This window comes from Microtus ochrogaster, linkage group LG3 (genome assembly GCF_000317375.1).
Source record: "Microtus ochrogaster isolate Prairie Vole_2 linkage group LG3, MicOch1.0, whole genome shotgun sequence".
In the NCBI taxonomy this organism is placed as follows: Eukaryota; Metazoa; Chordata; class Mammalia; order Rodentia; family Cricetidae; genus Microtus; species Microtus ochrogaster.
Genome location: NC_022029.1, coordinates 28,594,018 through 28,620,561, shown reverse-complemented (window position 1 = coordinate 28,620,561; position 26,544 = coordinate 28,594,018). Strand labels below are relative to the sequence as shown.

At 47.1% G+C, this 26,544-nt stretch overlaps 1 protein-coding gene across 5 annotated transcripts in view; it reads right to left on the bottom strand.

The window, feature by feature from the left end:
* The window catches only part of Brd4 (bromodomain containing 4), a 77,243-nt gene that overhangs the window by 2,914 nt on the left and 47,785 nt on the right, over nt 1–26,544 (bottom strand). For 2 of the 5 annotated variants that reach the window (XM_013351330.2, XM_013351331.2), the window contains exons 5-18: nt 25,920–26,212; nt 25,205–25,567; nt 24,362–24,490; nt 16,983–17,192; nt 16,072–16,271; nt 15,372–15,667; nt 14,260–14,370; nt 5,528–5,580; nt 5,045–5,414; nt 3,950–4,540; nt 967–1,341; nt 715–845; nt 391–596; nt 68–308 (exon numbers count right to left, since the gene is read on the bottom strand). In XM_013351330.2, the coding sequence (XP_013206784.1) occupies nt 68–308; nt 391–596; nt 715–845; nt 967–1,341; nt 3,950–4,540; nt 5,045–5,414; nt 5,528–5,580; nt 14,260–14,370; nt 15,372–15,667; nt 16,072–16,271; nt 16,983–17,192; nt 24,362–24,490; nt 25,205–25,567; nt 25,920–26,212 (3,569 nt within the window). Of the gene's footprint in view, nt 1–67; nt 309–390; nt 597–714; nt 846–966; nt 1,342–3,949; nt 4,541–5,044; nt 5,417–5,527; nt 5,581–14,254; nt 14,371–15,371; nt 15,668–16,071; nt 16,272–16,982; nt 17,193–24,361; nt 24,491–25,204; nt 25,568–25,919; nt 26,213–26,544 lie in introns of those variants that run through there. The other 3 variants (XM_005360704.3, XM_026785874.1, XM_013351332.2) reach the window with 3 other exon arrangements.

Here is a 26,544-nt window from a genome sequence, read left to right as displayed (position 1 = left end):
CAACCTTTATCCCAGGATCTTCAAGGTGGACTCCTGCCCAAAGTTCCCACCAGGTTCCCCTACTCACTGCCTCCCTGCGCCTCCGCTCCTGCTCTCGTTTTCGAGCCAATTCCCTCTGCTGGTCCAGCATAGACTGGGGCTGAGAACTCTGGGCTTGGGGGGCGGCGGCGGCAGCCACAGCAGCTGCCTGCTGCTGCTGCTGCTGCTGCTGCTCCTGTCTCTGCTGCTGCTGCTGCTGCTCCTGGCGGCGTCGTGCCTCCTCATGGGCTCGACGTGCCTGTTCCAGCGCATCTTCATCCTCTCGGCTCCTGGGCAGAGCGGGGCCCCAGGTCAGCCTGGAGCCCAGTATGGCCCTGGGAGCCCCAGTGCCCTGCATGGACCCCAGCCCACCTCATACGCTCCTGCCTCAGCCGCTCCTTCTCCTTCTCCGCATGCTCAGCCTGAGCCTTCAGGGCCTTTTCCCGCTCCTCCTTCTCTCGAGCAGCACGGCGGAAATGCTCGAAGCTGTCACTTGAGGACTTGGCTGTGGAGGATGGGGTGGTTGGATGCTTCTGTACCAGACTGGCCCAGGAGCCCATGTTCTTGATTTTCAGGTCCTATAGAGGCAGAGATCAGGTGCCAGGTAAGGACCTGTTGCACAGGATATGACAGGAAGCTTATGCCCACCAAAATTATTTCAATGAGATGAGTACCTCAGAGTACTACTATCCTTACCTTTTTGGGTGCCACTGGTGTTTTTGGCTCCTGTTTCTGTTTGTCTTTGTCAGGGGCCCCTGGTGGGGGTGCAGTCTGCTCTGGGGGCCGGATCACAGGCCTCCCCACATCTACAGGTTTCATCTCAGGCCCTAGAATTTACAAACGATATGTGGGTCTGGGCCACCTGAAAGGTGTGGCTCATGGCGTATAGGTCATCACCAACATGGGTCTGGGGCCCAAGTCTCATGTGCAGGCAGGGAGGACACTCACGCTGGGGCAGGTGGCCTGGGGCCTTGATGTTCTCTGGGTGCTTGGGGGGCTCTGGTCGCAGTGAGGTGCTGAAAGGCTCGCTGCGGATGATTGGTGAATGAATCTTCTCCTCTTTTACTACCACCAGGGGCTGGGGCTGGACGACTGAGGGTGGGCGCAGCTCCTGGGACAGCATAGGCACGGCAGCCGGTGAGGCAGGTGGGCATCCCTGGCCTCGGCCCATGACTGGCCCTGGGGGCTGTGGCTCAGCTCTGCCCTTTACCTGCTTCTTAGGCTGGACACTTTGCTGGGGTGGAGACTGATGAGTCAGGCTCTGGAACTGTGGCATCTGAGGGGAATGTATCATAAGCGGAGAGGGGGCTTCACGAAGGTGACCTAGGAAACAAGACAAGAACTGTGTTGGGGCTAGTATACAGGCCATTAGCCCTGAGCCACTTGTGCCTTGAGGAAAGGCCAGGCTATTCATAGTCTATCATGTGGCCCAAACAAGCTTGGAGACTCACAGTATTATACCTGATAAGAACATTATACCTGGTAAGAACATGACCACCCTACCTTGAGGGAATGAGGATCCCTAGTCCCAAAATGTGGAGCCTGTTTATGGCCTAAGTTGGATGCCCAAAAGCTTTTCTGTAGTCCTAAGGTGCTAAGTCCCAAGGTTTGATTCTTCTGCACCTCAGCATTACCCAGGAAGCTTCGTTAAACACATAACCCAACACATTAGATCTCATGTGGCATCTGCATGCCAGAGCTTTTTAAAAGCCCCCAGAAGGCTCTAAAGTTAACCTGGGCTCTACAAGGGAGATAAACAAATTCTAAAGACTCAAACAGATAATGCACTTTGGCCCCTATAGTATGTGTGGCTGCAGAGGAAACAGAGCCCAGGCCCTGGGGTGAAGGTGGTCTTCCCCCAATGCTGTTTGCAAGCTCACCCTACAGAATGTAGAAAAACTTGGGCTGACCTCTACCTGGGCAAAGCAAGTACAACAGGTCCCAGAGCTCACAGTCAGTCTACTACCCACATCTAAGCAACAGGTGTTAAGGTGGCCACCTAAATACCTGGCACAGGTTAGGAGTGCTAGGGAGCTCTATGCTAGCAAAGGAAATTCAGAACATGTAGTTCTGACACTCAGCTGTACCAATGAGGAAACTGAGCTAGTTTAGTGAGCCAGAGTCTGGGAACTGGAGAAGCTGAATCTCAGTCATTCCCACATAGCTTCATCTCCACATACATCCCAGCTAGAAAGGGGCCTTGCCACCTGTTATAACCCAGTTAGCTACAGCCCAGACTAGTCCTCCAGGTTCCACTTCTAAGCTACTATACTAGCACAGGAATCCTTAGATCCTCCGATATCTCACCCTCTCTCTCCTCCAGTCTAAGGTGTCCAATTTGGCAGACCTAAAGCAGACCATAACATCACCTATGTGGCAGACTCTTGGCTACACTGTTGTGCTAGCACCAAAGTCTAGTAGGGTGACTTTTCAGCTTGTCAGAGCTCCCTTGGAAACTAGCACCCTGGCTCCACTTGTCCGTAGTTCACCTGTGGCAGTGTTGTCAAGAACACTTCGTGAGGGGCTGGAGAGATGGCTCAGTGGTTAAGAGCATTGCCTGCTCTTCCAAAGGTCCTGAGTTCAATTCCCAGCAACCACATGGTAGCTCACAACCATCTGTAATGAGGTCTGGTGCCCTCTTCTGGCCTTCAGGCATACACGCAGGAAGAATATTGTATACATAATTAAAAAAAAAAAAAAAAGAACTTTGTGAGGCTGACCTGTACAGAAGGCTTTGGTCTAGGGTTTTGTTGGTGGCTTTGGAGAGCTGGCTTAGCAGTTCAGGGATGGTGTTGGGAAATTGGCTGGGTATCCAACTGAATGTTTCTGACAATTTGGTTTTTAATCCCAGAGCTGTCCGCTAGGTTCCAACCCATATGGTTCCTTATGTGCCTAGGTTACAGGAGCATGGGTGGGGCCCTGAGGACGCTAAGAGAAAGTGGACGGAGGCTGTTCTGTGCAGAACTGGCCGACTTTTCTGCCGCCTGTTCATCAGCTTCCTTGCACAGGGTAGTAACAGCATAGCTGCATGGGTGGCATGTCCAACTCTACTTTTCCCAGAGAGAACTAACAGCTGCTCCCAGCTCAGGGCATGGAGTAATTCACTTGCCACCTGGCAGCTTGTGTTGAGTCTAGGAGAGGTCACAATCCTGCTTTGCTGCTCAATTTAACTCAACCCTAAGACCACATTGTAAATGTATAGTGCCTCGTGAGTCCAGGTACGCCATTCTATAGCTCAAACTTTACTGGAACCTTTTCCAACCAGAGATGGCCAGGGAATTTTGGTTACCAGCATTTGAAAGTCAAGTGTCCCGAGAATGAGAAGCCCTGAGGTGGTGGCCCACACACTCGCACTCAGGAGGCAGACAGGCAGATAGATCTGTGTGAGTTCAAGGCTAGTCTGGTCTACAGATCAAGTTCCAAGACAGCCAAGCCAGGGCTCCACAGAGAAACTGTCTTTAAAAAGCAAACAAACAAAAAAGAAGGGTGAAAGGTATGGCCTAAGCAACACTGTTGAAGAATGGGAAGTCTGCACTAGGCTGGAGAGAGGCATGGTTCCCGAGTCCCAAGCATATTCACCAACATGGTCCATGCAATGCCACCTGGGTCTTCAGGGCTCAGAAAAGAGCCTGATTCCCAGCCTGTTCACCAAATTAGCTTCTACCCACCTCATGGTCATCTCTAAGAAACCTATCCTAACCTTAAATGGGTAGATCCTGGCTTCCACTTAGTAGGAGTAAGGTTAAGAAAGGTCTTTGTCTGGGCTATCCCTGCTTGTGAGCAAGACAACCTGATAAACACAAAGCAGGGACAGTGATATTCCCAACTACACAGTGCTACAAAGTTTGGCTCTGAAGCCAGAAACACCACATTGCTAGAATAAATTACCAGGCCCACCTCCAGACTCCGAGTACAAAAATAGGCCACTTACCAGCTGAGTAGGGGTCTGACTTGTGGTGCCGGGGGGAAGGGTGATGCTGGATGACTTGCTGGGGCTTAGCAGGCTGTGTTGGAGGTGGCTGCTGGCCTGGGGGTGGGTGAGTAGGCTGCTGGCCTGGGGGTGGCGGGGGTTGCTGGATGTGAGCAGAAAAGGGCATGGATGGCAAGTGAACTGGCCGTGGTGGGGGCTGGTGCTGTTGCTGGGGTGGTGGTTGGGGCTGGGGAGGTGGGGGTGGTGGAGGCTGTTGCTGGAGCTGCTGCTGCTGAACAGAAGGGTGGGGTGGGGGTGGCAAAGGCGGTGGGGGTTGGGACTGCACCTTCACAGAAGGGAGTAGTGGTGTGGGGGGCTGCACCTTCTGCAGCTGCTGTAGGTATAACTGCATCTGCATTGAGGTGAGGGGTGGGGCAGGTGGCTCTTCATCTTCCAGCAGCACTTGTGGGGGCTGAGCCATAGGTGGCTGTGGGAGTAGGGAGGGCTGGGCCAGGGCAGGGGATACAGCTGGGGGTCGGGTAGGCTTTGGGGGCAGAGCAGCAGCTCGGTTGCTAGGCCGAGATGGTTGCTGGGGCAGCGCATTGTGCAAAGCTGGAATGACAAAAAATATGGAAGTGAGGCCTTAGTTATCTATCTGATTCTGAACTGTCTTTTCTGCTCTGTCCCGACCTTGTTTAGACTATGGTGACCTCTTTCTGTTTTTCCTCCAATTGGAGCAGGCTCCTTGCAGTCATCCTGTCCTGACCCTTCCTCTAGTTCCCTGCACAGACCTTCAAGCTTCACTGTAGGTCTTTGATACCTATTCACAGACGTTTATCAGTATGCCAACATGTTAAGCAAATTTCTCTACCCCATCCATGTTCTACAGTAAACTATTGAGAACGAATGTCTCCTCCATGCCCTAAACCAAGAGCTGCAGACAAGTCCAATCTTTTCTAACATAATGCCTGGACCCCATAACTACAATCTTCTGACATGCCAGTCAGGTCCCAGAGAAGCAATTGACTTGATTGTTGATGCTAACAGGGAGCCTAGAATACCTGATAATGATGTGGTAGAACCAAGGTGGCAAAGGGGGAGATGGCCATGGCTCACCTGGAGGAGAAACTACGGTATGCTGGTTGAGATGGGGTGGAGTGCTGTGCTCAGGCGGCTGGGGCAGATGAGGTGGCAGCTCCGGCTGCGGCAGGTGCAAGATGGGCTGGGTGAAGTGGCCAATAGGGTCAAACACACTGCCTGGTAGCTGTGGTTCCAGGACGGGTACCTGGGCAGTGATGAAGGGTGGGGGCGAGGACTTCATCGCTGGGGCAGTCTGCTGGGGCATGGAGGGCGGCGGAGGTGGAGGTGGGGGTTGCTGTTGCTGCTGTGGAGGTGGGGGTGGAGGAGGCTGCTGGGGAGGCGGGGGTGGCTGCTGGGGCACAGGAGCTGGGGCTGTCTGCATCTGTGGATGGTGATGGTGATGATGCTGTAGGCACACAAAAAGATACACAGGTTGATGTCAGACATGAGAAAATAGTCAGGGTCAGATCCACAGCATCCTTTCAGCTGAGAGGGTCATCTAACACCTAAAGCACATACCTTTTTTTGGTCCCTCCCAGGGTGTCCCTTCTTTTTTGACTTGGGTGCCATCTCTGCAGAGAGAAGACAAGGTAGTGAAACTCTGGGGAAGTAATCATGGATTGGCCTTGGATAAAGAAGAGGACAAGAATACAGGACACTCAGGACAAAGGCTGGATTGCATTGGGCCATCAGGATGGATGTGTCACCTATCCACCTCTCCATGGTTTTCCCAAGGAACTATGCCTGGAAAATGCCTCAGTAAGCTCCAGACTACAGGCACCAGAAATAGCCAAGGCCCTGGCTATGTCAGAATCTGAATTATAGAGACCTTACCTTACACTTCCCCATTTCATGAATTAGACCTTGGGTAGTAGTGTCAGCACACTCTAGACTATGTATAACCTGCTATGTTTTGCAATGAGTCGGGATGTTTGCAATGACCCATGTATTGGACAGTTGCGAACAACACTCCAAAAAGCGAGGACAACCATTCAGGGCCACACAGCTGAAACAACAATTTAGGAACTCTTGTAGATGGTTCACTGAGGTCTTTCCTCAGAGTGTTCAAGCGGGACCTGAGAAAGATCAGTGATACTGGCATGGGGCATGACCTGATCAGAGCCACAGGGTGGGCAAGGAAATTTCTGTAGAGTGAGAACACAGAAAGTTTCACCTTTTGGGAATAAGGAACAGGATGGCCTCCGCAGAACGACCATGAACAAACAGGGTAGGTGCTCACTGCCAAATAGATGGCATTGACCCCCTTTCTCTGATTATCAGTCATGTCCCTTCTCTGGAACAGTTAATGTGCCCAGGCTCTTCAAGAGGCTAAACCTGGTGCTTCAGGTTTGTGAATGTGTCTGTCTTTGTGGAGGCTTGTTAAAAATCTAGGTGCATACCTCTGTCACTACCTTAGACTTTGTAATAAGAAACGTTTACCAGCAGAATACTCCAGGAGAGGGATCAACACCTTGGCCAGTGCTTCTGGGCTAGCAAACAATACAATTATACCAGGTTGGAGTCTGGGTCCATAGTAGAGAGCTTTTCAGATTCTGTCACGAAAGAATGATTTGTTTCTTTGCTATGGCTTACCCCAAACACCTTGTCAGAGCACTAGTTCTTACTGCTAGCGTCGAGGTTACCTCTCTGTTCATAGCTGTGTCGAGCTACTGCGCAGGGCATGGCCCCTGCTGTGTAGCATGTTACCAGCAGGAGTTAAGATAGGACCTTATGCCCAAGTTTGCCGCTCCATGCAGGATTGACAAGACACAGAAAGACCCTAGCAGCCAAAACTATGTCTTCATACAAATGGCAAAGGGCAGCAAGTAAGGACACCTAGCACAAGGAAACCCCTATCTTGATGCCAGGAAGCAGGGCTCTCCTTGGGTCAGAAGAAGAAACTTGGTAAGAAACTCTTACAGGGAAGAGATTTTAAAGGGGGTTGCTGGGAAGATTTATAGAATCAGGACATTTGGTTGCTTTGAGTATGGAAGCAGAGAAGGTTGGACACCTCACTCAGAAGGATTTGTATGGCAGGGGACACAGCTGATAACTCAGTATTGGGGGTGGGGGGAAGGCTGGGACAGTCAGTGAGTGGACAGGCTCCTTTATTAGCACTTCCAGGGTAAAAAGGTGGAGTGGGCAGGGGAAGAGAAAGGGGCTTGATTGGGAGGAACGTTGCTCAAAACAAAAGCGAGTACACTCTTGAGGGAATCTCAGCATAGAGAAGCTAGTCAATAAAGCTGAACCACTGTGTCAAGTGTGACCTGGGAAAGCACTAGAGGTGCTACCCAGATGCTAAACTGAATGTGAGCTATTTAGGAAGGAGAGAGGCTCTGCCTGTTGTCTGGTAACATTGAACAAAGCATTGTTTGCCCACTTACACTAAAGGGACAATGGCTCCAACCCCTCACCACATGCCTCATATATTATGAGCAGAGGTCCACAAGACCAGGCTTAGGAGCAAGAGCGGTTGGATACACGGGTTCTAGGAAGCATGCCAGTTGCATTGTAAAGGTCACAAGAATATTCTGGAGCTCATCTTCAGACTGGAAGAGAAGGCACAAGGCAGCCCCTCTTCCCCCGAGCCTAGGCGGAACTAGAGAAGTGGCATATTGTGAGGCTCCCATGAAGCCCCTGGGGCCCAATGCTTGTGTTGGGTTGCCAGTAAGAAGACAAGACAGTAAGCATACAGCTTATGACACACCAGCCCCAGACACACACACACAAAACTCTCTAGAAGGAGTTACATGGAGATGGCCTCAAATACTATGTGATCTTTATTCCATAACAATCTTAAAACTCCAACACAAATTCCATCTTTACATTAGGATGGCATAGTACAAAGTAAAACGATCTTGTAAAATCTGATTTCAAACACTGATTTCTTCCACCCCAGCCCAGCCCCACTTGAATAAAGGAGACAAAGGTTTAAGGGCAGGGCAAGGGCAATATGGGGCAGAGAAGAGACCTCTACTGTCCTGGATGGCTCCCATCAGGACCCCACAGGCAGTTGGTACGCTAAGGCCCTCCCAAGGGTACCTCCCAATGCCCAGGAACAGAAAACTAGGAACAAAGAAAAGTAGGTGGGATGCTGTCCTTTCTGGCTGCAGTGTACCCAGGTCACCAAGTATAATTGATAGTCTAAACATCTTTCAAGTTCAACAGGTCCTGAGTGTTCCTGTCACACATAAGGCCCACATAGCCAGAGATATTCTGGACAGTAAAGAATATAAAGGACAAATTGCCCTGTGTATAGAGGGTTTGGGTAAGGGCAGGGGCAGCACATAGCCAAAATACTGTGGGAATGTAGGTTATCATTTGGTCCAAGATAGCAAAATCTTCCCAGAAAGATAATGCCAACAGCTTCCCAACTGTCCTGTGGGAATCTCTGGGCAAGAAGCCTCCCCCCCCCCCAATCCCAGTCAAGCCAAGTTCACTGGGAACACGTCACGCACAGGCCAAAGGGCAGCTCAAAATAGTCTGTTTGGCAAAAGAAGCTAACTTGAAGCTAGACACAGAGGACTTGGAATGGCCTATGAACTCAGCAGTATCACTGAGGAGCCATTGGATGTTCTAGGGAGCCTGAGACCCAAAGGCCATATCAGGTATAGGGCAGCAAGCAACCCAAGGATTCTGGAACCTGGGAAAAGGCATAGCACCACCTCAGCCTGCTTTAAGCCCTAGGAAAAGGCAGGCTCCAATGTGTCAGTCTTCTCAGAAGTATGTAAAAGCACATTTTAAAAGAGAAAAGGACAGAAAGAACCTGCTAAAATGCAGATGCAATTCCTTGGGGGGCACCTTTTAATATTGGGCAGTTTTCTGCTAAGATGCGAGATTTGTGAGTAAAAAATGGTCAGGGCCAATACTTGTCTTTTAAGGAGGACACCCCTCCGCAAAAAAAAAAAAAAAAAAAAAAAAATCAGCCTACTTTGGTTTGTCTCTGTAAAGGTTTGGATGATATAATGCTATCATTATAGGAAGATGAAGATGGTGCTGGATAATGACATGGGTGACAACAGAACTTGGAGAAGCCCTGCAGTCAGCTCACAAGTAGCCGTGATATCCTTCTTGCCCACTTCCCAGAGCCTGGCTGGGCTTGGAAGTGGGGCCTGATGGGCCTTGCATGTCCCTTATCAGCAGCCTTGAAGGTATTTTTCTTAGGTGACTTGAGGAGAAAAGACCAAAGAACTTGGGGAAATGCCCACCAGACCATTTAACTTTTAGTGCTCTATGGAAACAATGGAGACTTCAGGAGGCAATGGGTAAACTAAAGCTGGTCACAGTCTCCACCTCATCAAGTCAGCCAGAGTGGACCTAAATAGCCTTTGGGAAACCAGCTGGCCTCTAAAGGCCCCACAGAGGTCAAGATGTTCATCCTCAGGATGAATTATATCTTTCCTGGGCTAAAGTCACTACAAGGTTTGGAGTCTGAGAAAAAAAAAGAGGGAAGGGATGACGAGAGAAAACACACTGCAATCAGGCTTCACACACAGAGCAGCACCACACGTATGCATAGAGGGGGATTATTATCACCCTCAAGGAGATGCCACCCACCCAGAGGACCCCAGATGACCAGGGAAGCTGGGCTGGACAGCCAGTCAGTCTTTGTACAGAGAGGCCCAGGCAGCAGGCCAGGCAGGCAGCCTTCCTGAAGGTGAGACTACGTGTATGCTGCTGAACATGACTAATCCACCCCAGGGGGACAGGCCCAGGGCTCTGAGCAATTCCATAACTTGATGGAGTTCTGTCCCTTTCACTGAAGAAAATGGACTTAAGCTATAGCTTGCTGGGAAGGAATCTGGAACTGAAGACCGTTTTATTAAGAGTCCGTGTCCAATGATTAGGCAGGACCTACGTAGAGGGAGAAAGAAACCAGTGTGAGAGAATGGTGTGGAATGTACCGTTCAAGTTACAAGAACAGAAGAATTGCAGACTGAGCCAGCTTCTGTGCCCTAGTGACTGAAAGGGCACAGGAGAACCTTATTGGAAACCAAGAGTCCCATCCCTGCCTGGCCTGCTTCAGCAGGGATGGATAAATTTGCATACACAAAGGCCATAGTATATATAGAAGTCTCTAAAATTGCCTGAAGCCTGTCTGCACTTCTCAACAGAACAACTGTTTCTCTTAATGAGTTCCATATGTGCCCTGCCTGAGCGCACTGGTATTTTCTTTACTCCTAATGTCCCATTAAAATGTAAGAGGTGCCCCTGAGTTGTCTCTTACCAGCCAGGTATATCAAAATCACCAAGCGTCAGCTAACCAACCTTTCCACATAGTGTGGTTAGGGAAGAAAAGGTCCCAACAAAGGAGGGAGCACTGCATTATAACATTTCCCACTGAAGAAGGCAAAGAGCAAAGTCATCTCTTCTACTACCATATCCACAAAACAAAACCAGAAACTATAAAGAGGAACTGGTGACATAACAATTGTTGAGGGGTGGGAGAGGCCAGAGAAAAGGCCTTGTCTTTTCCATCCAATATGGCTTCTGCTCCAGAGAGGGGCCTGGACTGGTTCCCACACGTAGCAGAGTGGCGCCTCTGCTGGAATTATGGATGTAACAATCCCTAGTCCCAGAACATGCCTGGGAAAAACCCGCCCACTCAGCCTCTTACTGTAGGCCACATTCCACAAGGCTGGCCCTCACCCCGGGGAAGCCCCAATCCCTCCAAACTGTAACTCCTAGACTTCTAGATGTCTCACCTGGCTCTGCACAATTCCCAATTTTGAGGGTCCTTACCCCTTTCTGAAGCAACTGCCACATTTTGGCAGCAGGATCAACATATCCCTGAAACAGGACTGGAAGGAGTCCCTCAAAGATCCTGGGACCAGGGAGCTGAGGTTGGCTTCCTGATCAAAGCCCCAAGAGTGTCTCATGGCCTCTGTCTGCACTTCCCAGCTCCAGCCTTTCCAAAACACCATGCATTCCTCTTTACCCTGGAGCTATTAAGGAACACCCACTTGCTCCAATCCTGGGAAAAGGAAGTAAGACTAAAATAGCTGGACTGTACTCTTGCATGAACAATCCACAGTCCCAGAGCCTTTTCACTATTCCTATCCAAATCCATTCCACCCCAGGCAGCTGAGGTGCAGTCCGGAGGTGGCACCAAAGAGGTATATATATATATACATACTATGTAGCTACCCAAGCCCATAAACACCCGTGGAAGATACGTGAGAAGAACCAGGTATCAGCAATAGAGAACTGAAAAAGAATCTTAGGACATCCCTTACCCCACATGACAGCTGATCTGATCCTATGCTGGTGATTGCATGGCCACAGCTGGGAGAGTAATGGAAAAGGGAGAGCCACAGTGTCTTGTTCCGGCTTGCCCAGCCTAGGTCTGAAGACTTCCTAGAAGTTGGGAGGGAGGGAGGTGGCAACTGGGCCTTATTCTGCTTGTTCTAACACTGAACCCCTGAGCAGTTCCAGACTCAAGCTAGAATCAAAGCTCAATAAAAACATAACAATAAAAAACAACCCAACAACAAACAGCTGGGCTCAAGGAAGTGTCAAGACGATCACTGGTGCTGCTACAGAACATAAGGGCATACATGGTGGCTGAAATTCGTCTAGCAAAGCATCCCACCCACTCATCTGCAGAGTGGTATGATCCTGTATACCTTGTAATGGTAGAAAGGTTCCCCTACAAATAATTCTCTTCAGTTTCTCTACATGATTCATGTCAGTGAGTCATGCCTGTAGAACTGACCCTTAGTGTTTGTGTGACAAAAATAGGCCCTTTGAGAAATTTTAGCTTAAATTTAAATAGAAACATGAAGAACAAGGAAGACATAAACTAAGCCCAAAAGGCCAAAGGAAAACACTTTCAGTGTCTATTCCACCTCTGCCCTACTCTCCTGTCAAGGTAGAATTACCAGTAACTTGTTAGAGAAGTTGGGGTTGCTGGGCTCCCCAGACCCATGAATCAGCTGCTAGAAGATCTGCCCATCCTGTATTCCACATCCCACAAAGTGCAGTGTCTGTGCGACATGAGGAAACAAAAGCTTTGTTTCACTGGTGTGACATTTACTGGTGTGTGTCTATGTCCTTGTATGTGTTTGTATGTCCTATCTGGGGATCTGTAACAAAAGCTCAACAGGTCCTTCCTAAATAGTAGTACCAACAACCCCACAACATAGCACTCTGCTCACAGCAGGAAATAAAAATCTACTGCTCCACTGGCAATACCAGTGGCCTAAATGAAGACAAAAGAGAGCTAGTAAGCAAAACAAAAGTGGGAAGGGCATCATCTGCAAAGAGGGAGGTGCTTAGCCCAGGCAGCCAAACAAATGGTAAGCGTTAGACGGCCACAGCCTAAAGTCTGCCAGTTAATAGCTCCATCACTTTAAATCTCACTCTCCTTCCCGCCAGGACAGCTGTTCCCAGGACTCTCGGATTACTTGTTGCACAAGCTTTCTACTTAAGGGAGGAGGCGGGCTGAAAAAAAAAAATCTTCTCTCTTTAACAGTAGCAGAAAGCTTCTGGAAATGTCATCGTGGCAGCCATCAGGAAAGACAGGAGCACAGCACTTGTGTGGGACCATAGGAGGACTTCTATCTAAAGATGAGGGCTATGGAGAGAGTAGCTCAAACATTTGTTTGTGTGAGGGGTCAGAGTTCCCTAATATCCCAAAGATAAGCCAAGCTATTCAGCATGTCAGGATCAGTCTCTGTGATTGCCTTTTGATTACTTAGATTCTTAGAAAAGGCTGCAAAATCTTAGGAGGAATGATCTAGAAAATACAGGAAGCACAAAAAAATCCAGAGTAAAGGCAAATCTGAAGCTTGGCTGGCAATGAAAGTGAAAAGTCAGTGGCCACCAAGAATGCTAATGGAGCCCCAAGAATACATTCATTCACCCCATTCACCCTACTGAAGGCGGTGGCCCCAGTTCAAGCCGAAAGTGGCTCAGAGCCAGTGCTTCCCAGCAGGCTAGGGTGCAGCTCCCCCTGCTGGTGGTTCACAAGGAAGCAAGGCCAGTGTTTAGGTTAGAATGAAAATGGGAAAGAATAATTGGGGAGAGGCTCTGAGGTCAGTCACTTTGCATGTGGTAACTTCTGCAGTCTGAGTTGAACAAATGCAGAACAACCAATGTAATGGATTACATTTCCTCAGTAATTACACTGCAAATTAAAAACAAGGCAGTACAGAAAACTGTCCCTGGAAAGGTCCCAGTCTACTCCATGACCCACAAAAAATACCTTTTCCCCTTAACTCCCAATTTCTTTGGGCAGAGGTGGACCTGTGCAAATAACTTAGAGCAACAGAGTTCAATCCTAGCTGTTGTAAGGGACCTTGACACAATCAGGTCATTATTCCACAAGTGAGGGATCCATGGAATACTGACTGACAAGAGCCGTTTAGCCCAGAGACCCACTTCCCACTATAAACCTCACACACACCAGCACATTAAGATCCTAGGGCTGGTTCCGAGGTGGACTGTAATTTATCTCTGCTCAGCTGATGGAACCTGACCTGCCAGGAGGTAACCCCACTCACACAAGCCATGTGTCAGGCAACGCAGGTATACACCATGCCTTTCCCCCTATCTTTCCTTTGAAGCCTATGTCAGCACCTGCTCCTCTGGGAACAATGAAGAAAAAGTGTACATCTGGGAAAACAACTTGTTCCCATCATTACCACCTGCTCCTACCTCCAGCTCTGCAGCTGCTGCTCAGAAAGAACACAGGAACTGAACACTCTTGTACAGGCCCAAAGTACACAAGAAAGGGCCATGAGAAGAGCAAGACATACATGTTCTAGTGCACAGATAGAGCAGAGCTGGGAAGGAACAGCCAACACAAAACAGCACTGAGCACACTGTAGAAAAGAAAATGGCAATTCCCAGAGTTTAGAGCCCAGGGCTCAAAGCTGACTGATCATGCAGGCTGCCAGATGCAGGTGACTTGACTCTACTCTCTGCTACAATGTGGCCAAAATTGCTTCCATGCCAACTATGATGCCAGAATATTGAAAGGGAATAGGAGCATTCCACACCAAGGTTGGTTGGGACCCTAACACCTACAGTCCTCAGATCTGCCCTCTACTCTCATGGAAAGAAGAAATTGCTGCTATACAGGGTGTCTTGCTAACCCTGCAGTGAGAATATGGTGAATGGGTAGCCAGCAGGGCCCAGGCAGTTCTCAGAGACCTCCAACTCTGAGCTCTTGAACAACCTGGACAAAGGACTACTATGAGGGACGAGTAGGGTAGTTTGATAACATATTTAAGCAGGAGTCAACTAACCTGTTTCAGAGTCTTCACTGTCAGAGGAGCTGGATTCGCTGGTGCTCTCCGACTCAGAAGATGAGAAGCCCTTCATCTTGGAAGAACCAGCAATCACATCAACTTTTTCAGCTGTAACCCAAATAATAGACTTGTATCAGAAAGGATACCCGCCCAGGCAGCTGCTGCTAGCCACAGCACACCCCCACTGTCCAGAGGAAGGATCAGTGGGAAGCACATTCCCCATAGGCTTATAGACTGGTCCTGACAGCTTCTACCAGTACAGACCCCGAGAGCCACACACTGTTCTCATTGGTAGCCTACTACACACTAGCTAAAACAAAGCTTGTGCTGTAATTTCAATAAATCTCTTATAATACCCTCTGAATGGTTTCTCATGGATTCAGAAGACCAAGCAGAGCAGTAATTTCTTCATAGAATATACTACTAGCCTTGGGTAAATAGGCATTCTTCATATAGGGTATTATGTCCAAAGCACAGCAAAACATGCAAAGAGCTCAAGGGTTCTCCGAGCCTTCCTGATTAGTTTTATGAGTGAAGTCCAAATAATGTCACTAAACAGCAGATCCAGAGCAAAGTTCTAAGGACTAAGAAAACAGTATAAAAATACTTTGACAGATATCCCAAGCTAAACCCTCTAGCACTAAGAGGGAAAGGCATATGCCAATGTGAAGCATGCATAAAATGGAAGGCTAGTAGTAGGGATGAAGTGAACATCAGTTGTACTTGCAAAAGTGGGGCTGGGTACTGAACTAACATAATCACACATTCCTGGGAATTCCAGGCACCCCTTTCCTCCTGGCCTCACCTCAACAGAGGTGGGAGGTCACTTCTGGAAAAGACTGTATGGCTGGCTAACAGAGAAGTAAACAGCTGCTGTCAAGACAGGTTCAAGAAGGCTTCAGCAAACCACCAAAGAGGTCCAGAAAAGAACTGACAACCCAGGATCCAGTGTGGTATCATTCTTGGGGTTTCTATGGCAAAGGTATAGAATTCATATATGTGGGGGTGGATGAGCAAGTGGTGTTTCAAGTGTAGAGTGCTAAGCTGGAAGAGGGCTAACTAAGGGTTTCCACGGAAAGGATCCCTATACAGAGAGTTCCCAAGTATACCTTGAGGTTTTCTTTTCTTCCGCAAACAAGAGGTGACGTAGCGTTCTAACTCTCGCAGTGTGGACGGTTTCAGAGTCTCAAAGTCAATCTCAATCTCATCAGGGTTGGAGTTCTTGAGTGATGGCTCCCTTGACTGGATGATATGTACTACACGGCCCAGCTTCTCACCAGGAAGTTTGTTAATGTCTAGACTTAGTTGCCTCTTCTCCTCATAGGACATGGGCTTACACTTGTCCTCTTCCTCTGATTCATATGTGGGAGGGGGCTTGCTCTTCATGGGTGCTGGTTCCTTCTTGCTATGAAGGGATGATACAGACAGTTAAGAATGGGTCTCCTGAGGAAGCTGGGCACACATCCCTCCAAAGTATGTGGGTGGGTAGGGGTTGACTGCCCACACCCAACTGGAAAGAGGATTTAAGGCTACTAGCAATCAGAAAGACCAGAAGGAAATCATAGCAGGTGTCGGGAGCTGAAGTTCTGTTATGGCTGCATGGTGGCTACTTGTACTCTCTCTCCTCAAACAGTGAGCTACCAAAGTTCACGAAGGGAAAAAAGCAGAGGGAGAAATAACAGCTAAGTGCTTATGACAGGGCACCAACTGGGACTGGTGGCTGCATTAACAGAGTGGTCTTTGTCCCTACCATGCATGGGTTTCTGGGGGTCACCACTACCAAAGACAGAAAAATTGGGAAGTACAGACCTCACATTGCTGTTGCTGCTGTTATTTTTCTTTGTCTTTTTTGGAGGAAGTTCCTTGGCTTTGCTTTTCTTATTTTCCTCTACTTCCTCTTTCTTTTTGTGCTTTTCCTTTTTCTTTTCCTTCTTGTCCTTCTCTTTTTTCTTTGGTTTGTTCTGCTGGGGCTGTGAGAGGGCTGCAAGCTGTTCATGCACTGCTTTGAGCTGTGGAGCAAGCAAATAAACAAACAAACGAGATCACGATTGGGCCAGGCCTTTAGTCTCCTTCCTTCACTTGGGAGGCAGAGCTAGGTAGATCTCTACAAGTTCTAGGCCAGCCAGGGCTACAGTGGGAACCTGTTGCAAAGACAAATTAACCCACCTAACCCTGGAGTACAGCTGGAAACAATGTACGCTTGGGTTTCAGGCTGTGGGCATGGGAGAAACATAAGATAGGCTACTGTGGACCTGCCAAATAAGGAGATCCCTAAAGTGGCCACCCACTACTTGATCTCCAAGGATTGCTACATCTCTAAAAGAGGAGCTTCTCAAGTTGACAGATGTTAAATTTCCTAGCTATCTTAGTCCCAGGATGTTAAATTTCCTAGCTATCTTAGTCCCAGGATGTTTCTGAGGAGAAGGTTTCTAAAATGCTAGGTAAAGCCTCTACTGAAATACTGGGGCATGATGACCAACGCAAACATTAAGATTACTGTAGGCAGGCAGCTTCAGGATTCTGAAGCCCATGTGTCCAGAAAATATCATGTCTGAGTCCTATTTAAACACACAGCTCATTATTTCTACAGGATTAACATTCTATTGACTAAGAGGAAATGCCACAAGGGAATCTTTGGAAAAGCAAAATCAAGAACATCTTTTGGAAACCTCTGAGAAACTACCCTGGTCTCAGGGGCATAGAACCACAAGTTCTCTTACCTGCTCCTGGAGCTCAGCCAGCCGCTGGGCTCGCTCTTCCTCAGAATCATCAGTGGAACTGTCACTGTCGGAGGAACTATCACTGCTGCTGTCACTAGATGAGGGTGGGGCCACAACCTTTGTAGGGGGTGGCACTGCAGGGGAGGACACTGTAACTACTGGCTCTTCAGGCTCATCAGGCATCTTGGCAAATCGCATTTCAAACACATCCTACGGAGGAAAAGCTATGCCTATGAGGATGTTCAGCTTTTAGAGCCTCTTCAACCAAATCAACAAGAAATAAGAGATTATAGGATAGTCCCACCCCTGCACACGTGCACAAGCACACAAGGCTTTACAACCAGTCCTGATCTGGCTGAGCATTCATTCCCTAGAGGATATACAGAGGGTCAGGTGAAAGACCAGTCTGAGAACATTAGTTTGTTCTCAGTAAGCACTAGGCCAGGTCTGTAGCAGTCTGACAGGAGCACTTGCTTACCTTCCCAAAGAGAGAAAACAGTACTGGCAAAGGCTCTGAGTTGAGCATTCATGGCAAAGTGCACATGTCTGCATTTGCCCTGCTATAACTCAAGAGTGGTCCATGTATGCTTAATTGAGCAGATGCAAATCCTTGGCTCAGGCACCTCCAGCAATGCTGGGGAGTGGAATAGGATGTTTATGACAGGTATTAGGAAGGAGGAGTACCTTGTGTGGTAATAATCAATCAGAAGAGAAGCCAGTGATTCTGGGTACAGCAACTCACTTCAAGAGACTCTGAAGACCAGCTGAGAGTTACATGGAGTAATAATACAACTCATGGAGCAGTAGTCCCTGCTTTCGCTCACAGGGATCAAGTCAAGCAGCAAACCAAATAGCAGACCCCCCCCCCCCGAGTGGGGACTCCACAGTCAATTCAATAATGACTTGCAGAACAGACATGTAAAGAATAAGGCTGGCTTCCCAGAAAGATCTTTAAGAATGAAATAAAATGAAGGATAGATCTAGGAGGAATTAAGAGATGGGCATGTTAAGGTCAAAATACATTAAAATTTCAAAGAATAAAATAAAATGATCAGTGTAGCAATTCACACTGAAGGAACATTCCTTTTGCTGTGTCCCTGCTTCAAAAAGATGTGTGTGTAGTCAGAGTTTTCCTATCATGCAGCTGCTCTTCAAATAATCACTCAGAGGCTTACATTAACTACAAATGCTCAGCCAATAGCTCGGGCTTGTTACTAACTAGCTCTTACATCTTAACCCATTTCTATTAATCTATGTGCTGCCTCTACACTCGTGGCTTTCATCTCTGTCCCATTTTGTGTGTCTGACTTTTTCTTTGGCTGGCTGGCAACTCCCATGACTTCACACTTCCTCATCCTATCATTCTCGGTTTGGCTTTCCTACCTAACTTTATCCTGTTCAGCTACTGACGAGTTTGGTTGCTTATTAAGGCAACCATATGACATAGTCACAGTGTAAAGGATGATTATTCCACAGCAAGTATGTGCGTTCATCTGTGTATTTGCTGCTGAGAGATGTGGTGGCTAAGTACTAAGTTAATGTTTTAACTCGGTGATGTGGGAGTGTCATATTATCAATCTGTTGATTTCATTGGTTAAGCAATAAAGAAACTGCTTGGCCCTGATAGGTTAAAACATAGGTGGGAGGAGTAAACAGAACAGAATGCTGGGAGGAAGAGGAAGTGAGCTCAGACTCGACAGCTCTGCTCTCTGGAGCAGAGACGCCATGCTCCCCTCTCCTGGGCACACGCGATGAAGCTCTGACCCAGGATGGACATAGGCTAGAATCTTTCCCAGTAAGACTGATGCTACATAGATTATTAGAAATGGGCTAGTCCAGGTGCGAGAGTTGGCTGAGAAGAGGCTAGATATAATGGGCCAAGCAGTGTTTAAAAGAATACAGTTTGTGTGTTGTTATTTCGGGGCATAAGCTAGCCAGGCGGCCGGGGTGCTGGGGACGCAGCCCCACCGCTACTATTACTACAACTCACGACACACTCAACCTTCCAGACACCTGTCCTGAAAGCTCCATAAACAGGCATCTAGGAGAAGATGCCCTCTACAGCAGGTATCCATGTAACTATGGTACTGTTTCTCACATTTGCAATACCATTATGCAAAGCTTGGCGTCCTCCCATAGTAAGGTCTTATCTGGCATTCTGTTCTGTGTAAGTGTAGCTGATCAAGTATTAGGCATGCAATGACTTCTTAATTAGAAATAAATTAGAGCAAAGCCCTGGACAAATGTATAAAACAGGAGGGGACCAGCACTGGACCTGGACGAGACAGAAGACCAGGAAAGAAAGGGGTGTCACACCAAAGCAGAGGTCCCTTATTGAAACAACTAAGACTCCTATTCCCAAAACACTTGCTATGTGGCAGAAGCTCAATCCACTACTCAGGATCTTTAACACAGACAGGCTATGGCCCCTCAAAAAGCAGTCCGGTGGTAGCAGCATAAATCTTTTACTCTAAATTTGAAGCTAGGCTGGTCTACAAAGTATATTTTAAGACAGTCAGGGCTACACAGAAACCCTATTTCCAAAATCTAACCCCCGACACAGACACATACGCATGCACGTAGCTAGAGCCATGGGTGTCTATTAAGATGGGCCTAGGGCTGGGCAGTGGTAGCATGTGCCTTTAACCCCAGAACTTGGTAGGCAAAGACAGGTGGACCTCTGTGGGTTCAAAGCTAGCCTGGTCTATATAGTGAGTTCCAGGGCAGTCTCCAAAGTACAGAGACACTCTGTCTCAAAAGAATGAAAAACAAAAGACCAGGTCTAAAGCCAAGCAGAACAGAGCAATATAATGAGAAGTGCCAGGACTTTATAAGGGAAGTGACCAATTCTCCTTCCCAGAACACAGGGAAGACACAAGGAAAAGCTGTATCAGGCCTTGTATCTATATCTACCCTTCCTTTTTTTTTTTTAATTAAAGCTTTATTACTTATATATACAACATTTTGCCTCCATGCATGCCTTGAGGCCAGAGGAGGGCACCAGATCATTTTACAGATGGTTGTGAGTTACCATGTGGTTGCTGGGGATTGGACTCAGGATCCCCGGAAGAGCAGCCAGTACTCTTAACCTCTAAGCCATCTCTCGAGCCCTTGAAATACCCTTTACAATAGAGAAATTTCCCTTTTTTCAAAACTGGCTGTTATGGACACAAGCAGGGTAGACAGCACGCTGAGGCTCCTTCCATTCTCTAAGTGCTCTGACTTGTCCAAATAACAAGTAATACATGACAAGAAGCTGGTCAAGGTGAGAAAACAGCAACAAGCAGAAATAGAGCTACTGGCTTCCAAAACATGTTCAGTTATATGACTCATCCTTTTCTTTTTGTGGGAATCCTGCTCTACTAGAGGTAGAAGCATCAGGAAAACAGAGCTATGGGAAGATGACCTTGCTGAGAGCTTCCTACCTTAAAGGAACCAAGAGAACAATGGAAAGCAGGACCATCACTGAACACAAAGCAGTACTAAGAGGAAACAGCAAGGGAGCAGAAAGAACTAGGAGGGACTAGAAAAGATGTGTGGAACCTCACTCAGAAGAACACCCAGGTCAAGAAGAGAACATAGATGGCTGTAATGGGGCAGTGACAGGAAGACAATGGTTTCAAGAGCAGTAACAATAGCACTCACCGGGAATATAACAATCATCAGATCTCTTGTTGGGCTCAAGGTAGGCTCAGTTGCAACCTGCCCCTAAAACTCCATGTCTAGTATTTTGTGTGTATGTTAGAATATTAAGTAGCCTCACCTAGCCCAAGCTGTACATGATGCATAATGGAAAGATAAAAGGGGGGCGGGTGAAGCTCTTTGTGGTCATCTTGGTCTACAAAGCAAGTTTCAGGACAGCCAGGGTTACAAAGAGAAACCATCTAATATAAAAAAAAACAAAAGCATAAAAGTCCTTTCAGTCAAATTCAGATGCTAGGTTGTCTGTCCAAATGGTCTCAGATGAACCAGTCCAGAAGTCAGAGACGTAGGTACAAACCCAAAAATGAAGTAGATGGATATTGCTTTTCCAAGTAAATTCTACTCTTGCAGCACAAGCTAATTAAGAAACCAAAGTGGATCTCAATACTCATTTTTAAAAATTTTGTTGGAGTGTAAGTGCCTGTGTGAATATATACTTATGGAGAGGGAGTGTGTGTGCACACCTATGTATACCAGAAGAGGACATCAGGTGTCTTCCTATGTCACTCACCTATTTCCTTAAGAAAGTCTTTCTCAGAACATGGGGCTCATGTTTTCTTGGGTAAGAAGCTAGCAAGGGTTAGTTATCCTGCTGTCTCCATTCCCCTCAGAATTGGGATTATAAGCATGCACAGGATGCCTGGTTTATTATGTGGGTTCTGAGATCCAAATTCTAGTCCTCATGATGCACAGAAAGCACTCTTAACCACCTAGTCATTTCTCCAGTTTCATCCCTTCAGTGTCTCTTAAAAAGGTAAGCAAGGGTGAGTTTTGTGGGCCCCTTTCTAACCATTTATAGCATTCTAAGATGAGGGCATTTAGAGAAAAACACAAAGCATAAAGATTCTACAAACACAACTGTGTTCCAGAAGAAAAACTCCCCTGGCAAAAGATAATGCTACTTTCAGAAACATTGGCAAAGAACCTCCACCCCTGCCTCAAGTAGACCCTCTGGAGAATAGGCATCTCATCTAAGCTGAGTTTGTTATCAAGTCAATGCCTAGGAAGAACTCATCTCTTGAGGCTGATACGTGGCAAATAGCTTGGTGATCAAAATGAGAGTTAAAATGATACACTTGGACAACTTCACCAAGAAAAAAAAAGGCACACAGGCGCATAAGCACACAGACAGACACACACACACAGTCCTTTAAAAAAAGAAAAGAAAAAAAGGCCCCCTTCAGAGAAGTAGAAATTGCAAAATGGAAGTAATGGCAAGGTCCCAGAACGGGGGGGGATCCAAAAAGGAAAGCTAGATAGATAATACAGTGATTCCTTTTTCTTTCCCCTCTTTAATAAAAAGGTTCAAAGCGGGGAGGTGGCGCACACCTTTAATCCCAGCACTCAGGAGGCAAAGGCAAGCAGATCTTAGTGAGTTCAAGGCTACCCTGACCTACAGAGCAATTCCAAGACAGGCTCCAAAGCTACACAAAGAAACCCTGTCTCAAAAAACCAAAGAAATAAATGAAGTTGTTCAAGGTAGCATTTTTCTAGGCTTTGAGTTTTTTGAGCTTTGCAAGTTTCCTAAAAGGGGGCAAGTAAACAGCACAGATATCAAATCTTGGCCCTGGCTTCAAGAAACTGTGTGGGAGATGAGGTGACCTAAGGTCCAAGTCTGAAGGCACACTGCCACTTGGTGGACCTGTTTAAGAATAGCAGTCACCTAGATACGGTGGAGCATTATCTTTAATCCCAGCACTCAAAAGGCAGAGGTAGGGCTAGCCAGAGATATACAGTGAGACAATCTCTAATAAATAAAAATTTTAAATTATAGTAAAACTAAAAAACCTGAATTCTATAACCTAATAAATGACAGATTAGCACCAAATTGGTGAGGAAACACTAAACCCCAGTGCAAGTCAGAAATAACAAAACTAAAGATAACAACTTTGTAGGCACCGGAGATAGCTGAGTGGTTAAAAGCACTGGATGTTCCTACAGAGGATTTAGGTTTGGTCCCCAGTATCCACAAGGTAACTGACAGCTTACAACTCCTGACTACTCAATCTGCTACCCTCCTTCTGGCCTGCACAGACATGCAGTTAAAATGCCTATACACACAAATGTAAAACAAATCAAAACAAAACAAAAAAATCCTTCTAGCCTGAGCATGCATTTGAATTAAGAGCCAGTTCAACACTAACAACAATCCAATCCTCCAAACTGAAAATTCTCTGCACCGAAGGCAACCCATCACCAGAAGCCAAATGGCTGAAGAGTCTTAATTCTGGTGAAAGGAGAAGATGCTACTGCTATCATGTAGCATGTAGTGAGGCCAACAGAAGTAGGGAGGCAGGGAATCCTGGGGATGAAATGGTCTCTGTGTGACAAAGACCAATGAGTCACCAATAGCTTTGGAAATTCTCATCTCTGGCCTGGAAGTACCTAGAGATTGCTATAAGACCTAAGGAAACCTTGAGATCTACAATCAACATACCTGTGTCTCTTAACAGCAGGTTGCTCAACCTACAGACCACTGACCCGAGAGCAATAGCAACCAATGCACTAAGGAAGAAATGGCTGGGAATTATGATCTTATATGTTTCCTTTAAAAAAAAAGGCAGGTCTGGAGGCTGAAGAGATGGCTCAGTAAGATTGCACCTTACAGGTCTCAAGTTCAGTTCCCAGCACCCATGTCAGGCAGTTCATAATTCCCTTTAACTCCAAATCCAAGGCATCCGGTGTCCTCTTCTGGCCTCTGTGGGTACCCATATACATGGCATACACAGACACATACATAAAAATAAAATTAAAAACAATAAGTAAAAGGCAGGTTATAAAGGGATTAAATATTGCCTTTATTCTCCAATTTTAACCACCATTAACCCACTTAAAGCCTCCTCCAGGTTGCTGAGGAGAAAGAGAAAGAGAAAAAGAAAGAAAAACCAGCTACAGTGGCTCACATCTATAATCCCAGCACTGGGAAGGCTGATACAAAAGGATTGCTGATAGTTTAAGACCCTGTCCATAAACAAAAGAGGAAGCAGTTCATACATTCAATGCAATTTGTGTACTCTTCAGAATTGTCAACTTTAAGAATAGAGCATGGGAACTACATCCATTAGGATCTATGACCAAACAAACCAACCTATAAACAGCCACTTTGCAACTAAAAGGCAAATGAAGGCTTCCAAAGCTGATGGGAAAATATGCCATTACTCTGGTTCACATGTGAATACAACTGTGGCACAATGTCTACATTTGGGAGTGCCCCTGCCCACTTAAGACAGGTAGGTCTCTTCTATTTTGAAGAGACTGGGGCCAGGCACAACACCAGAGCAACTGATTGTAGATGAAGGAGAAGGGAGAAAGGACTTTCAGTGGAAACAAAACCAGCCACCCTATTTTAGTTTTAACAACCCTGACTTAAAATGTGTATATGCCATTACTTAAATTGTTACATATGTTGTTGTTGGGGGGGGGGGGGAACACATGCACGTGCTGCTAGTTTGATGTCAGTCTAGTCTATATTGAATTCCAAGACAGTCAGGCCTACATAAGAGAGATCCTATCTCAAAAAAGAAAGAAACAAAGGAAGGAGAAGAAAAGAAGCAAACAAGCAAACAACAAGAAAACAAACCTCCTCCCCAGTCCCCCAGCATATTATGAGTGAAATAACAGAATTACGATCTGCCTAGGCCCATATAAGGTATGGCCTATCCTTCTCAGAGCCTCACCTGGAGTTTTCGAGCCATGGCTACCACTTCATGGTCAGGGGGATTGTACTTGTAGCAGTTGGAGAACATCAATCGGACATCAGCACCAAATTCCTGGGCATCTCTGTACTCACGGGACTCTAGTTTAGACTGGAAATACAAGATGGATCCTAGTTAGCCATGTCTGTTACTGTTCTAAAGGAGGGTGGTGTGTGCAATGCCACGTGGTAATGTTTGTGGAAATAAGGTAGCCTCTTAGTGGTCCTGGCTAGGGTATGGGGGAGGGGGACCAGACAATAGATTGTCAATCCAATTCTCACTATGGGACAAGAAGACTGTCACGCCACAGAGCTGGGAAATGACCTCTTAGCACCAAGCTTTTCTACTGAGGTCACTAAGGTCTAAAGGGAAATTGAACACACAGAACTCCGAAGAGATTATGGCAAAGCTGATGAGAAGATTAAAAAGACTGGATCCAGTTGATTTTGTATGTACTTGTTTTGAAGGTACAGAACAGAACTTGGTTCAAGGAACACAAGATTGTTTCCTATTTGAGTAATACTATTCTACTTCTAAGAGAAAAAATAACAATTATTTAAAAAGAAAAAAGACAGCCTGGTCTACAAGAGCTAGTTCCAGGACAGGAACCAAAAGCTACGGAGGAACCCTGTCTCGAAAAATCAAAAAAACAAAACAAAAAGAAAAAAGGGAAGAAAAAAATATTTTGGTAAAGATGTTGGTAGATGGTGCTGTGTCTTCTACATAGAAGACAGCAAAGCCTTGCCCATCACACTAAACCCAGAGCACCCAAAGTATAGGAGAGAATCCTTCTCTGCCCACCATCCCAGGAGCCTGGTGGCTAACCTTGATTGTGCTCATATCCATGGGATGTTTAATGATGTCACAGTAGTCGTGCAGACCCAGTGCCTCCACATCCACAGGCTTGTAGAAGGGCCAGGCATAGGCAGCGTGTTTCTTGGCAAACATCTCCTTGAGGATGCCACTGCAGCACTTGAGTTGCTCAGAGATCTTGCTGCTCTTCTCTGGTGCTGGGTGCTGCTGTGAGTCCGGTACATCTTTCTTTGGGGGCTTCACAGGTCTGCTGCTCTCCCGCCGAGGACCCAGCTTGGAGGTCTTGGGCTCTGGGGCCAGTGAGGGCGGCTCATGAATGGGGTCGATGGTGGTGGGGGTGGTGGTATCTGCTTTCCTCTTCACCCCTTTCTTTGTCTGCCATGAGCACAGGCACAAAAGGCTCAATCAGAGGCTCTGGCCAGTACAGTTGCTCTTCAGGATCACCTCTGAAACCAAGCCCTGACTAGGCTCCCAACACTCAAAACAGGCCCTAAAGTAACTGCACGGAGACCCTGTCGTACCATTGTTTTTCACAGCCTGGACAGAACCAGCCAGAAACAGAAAGGCACAAAACTGAGTTTTTGCTCCCTTAGGGGCCACAGAACCTACTAAAGAGGTTTCCTGTTTAATACCACAGAGCCCACAGAAGGAACAACTAAAGGAAGCTACCTGTCTCCTTCAAGCCCGTCTCTGGTGGCAGCAGTTCACCAATGCCCAGGATGCTCACCTTCACAGGCTGTGGGGTGGCTGCAATGATGGGCGGGTGACTCTGCACAGGCTGTGGAGCTGGAGCAGGTGGGGGTGGTGGCTGGGGGGGTACTGGTGGAGGCGTCTGAAGTGGCTGGGGAGGCACCACTGTCACGATAGGAGGCTGAACAATGAGGTCTGGGGTGACAGCAGGAAAGGGGTGAGTTGTGGCCTGCACAGGTGGAGGAGGGTTCTGCTGAGGTGTCTGGGTCTGCGGAGGAGTTGATGCTTGAGTTGTGTTTGGTACCGTGGATACACCAGGCTTTGCTGTCCCTACCAATCATAGAAAGTAGGGGGTTAAAGGGTATTCTGGCAAACACTGGCATACACATTTATGTGGAACATTTGCTTTAGTGATTAAGACCATCCCGAACGTTCCAGACATCACGGTGCACCAAATGTATTCTTGTGTCCCCAGGGTTAAGGTTAGCAGCCAAACTTGCAAGGTTTCTTCAGAAACTAGCATGACCTCAACTCTCAGAGCCACTGGGATTAGTACACAATTTTTGCCTCTCATGACAACCCAGGTTGTTTCCTTGATGTTGTACCATAAGTCCCAACACAAAACACACACGGCATACCAAATCAGTATAAAAAACAAAGGA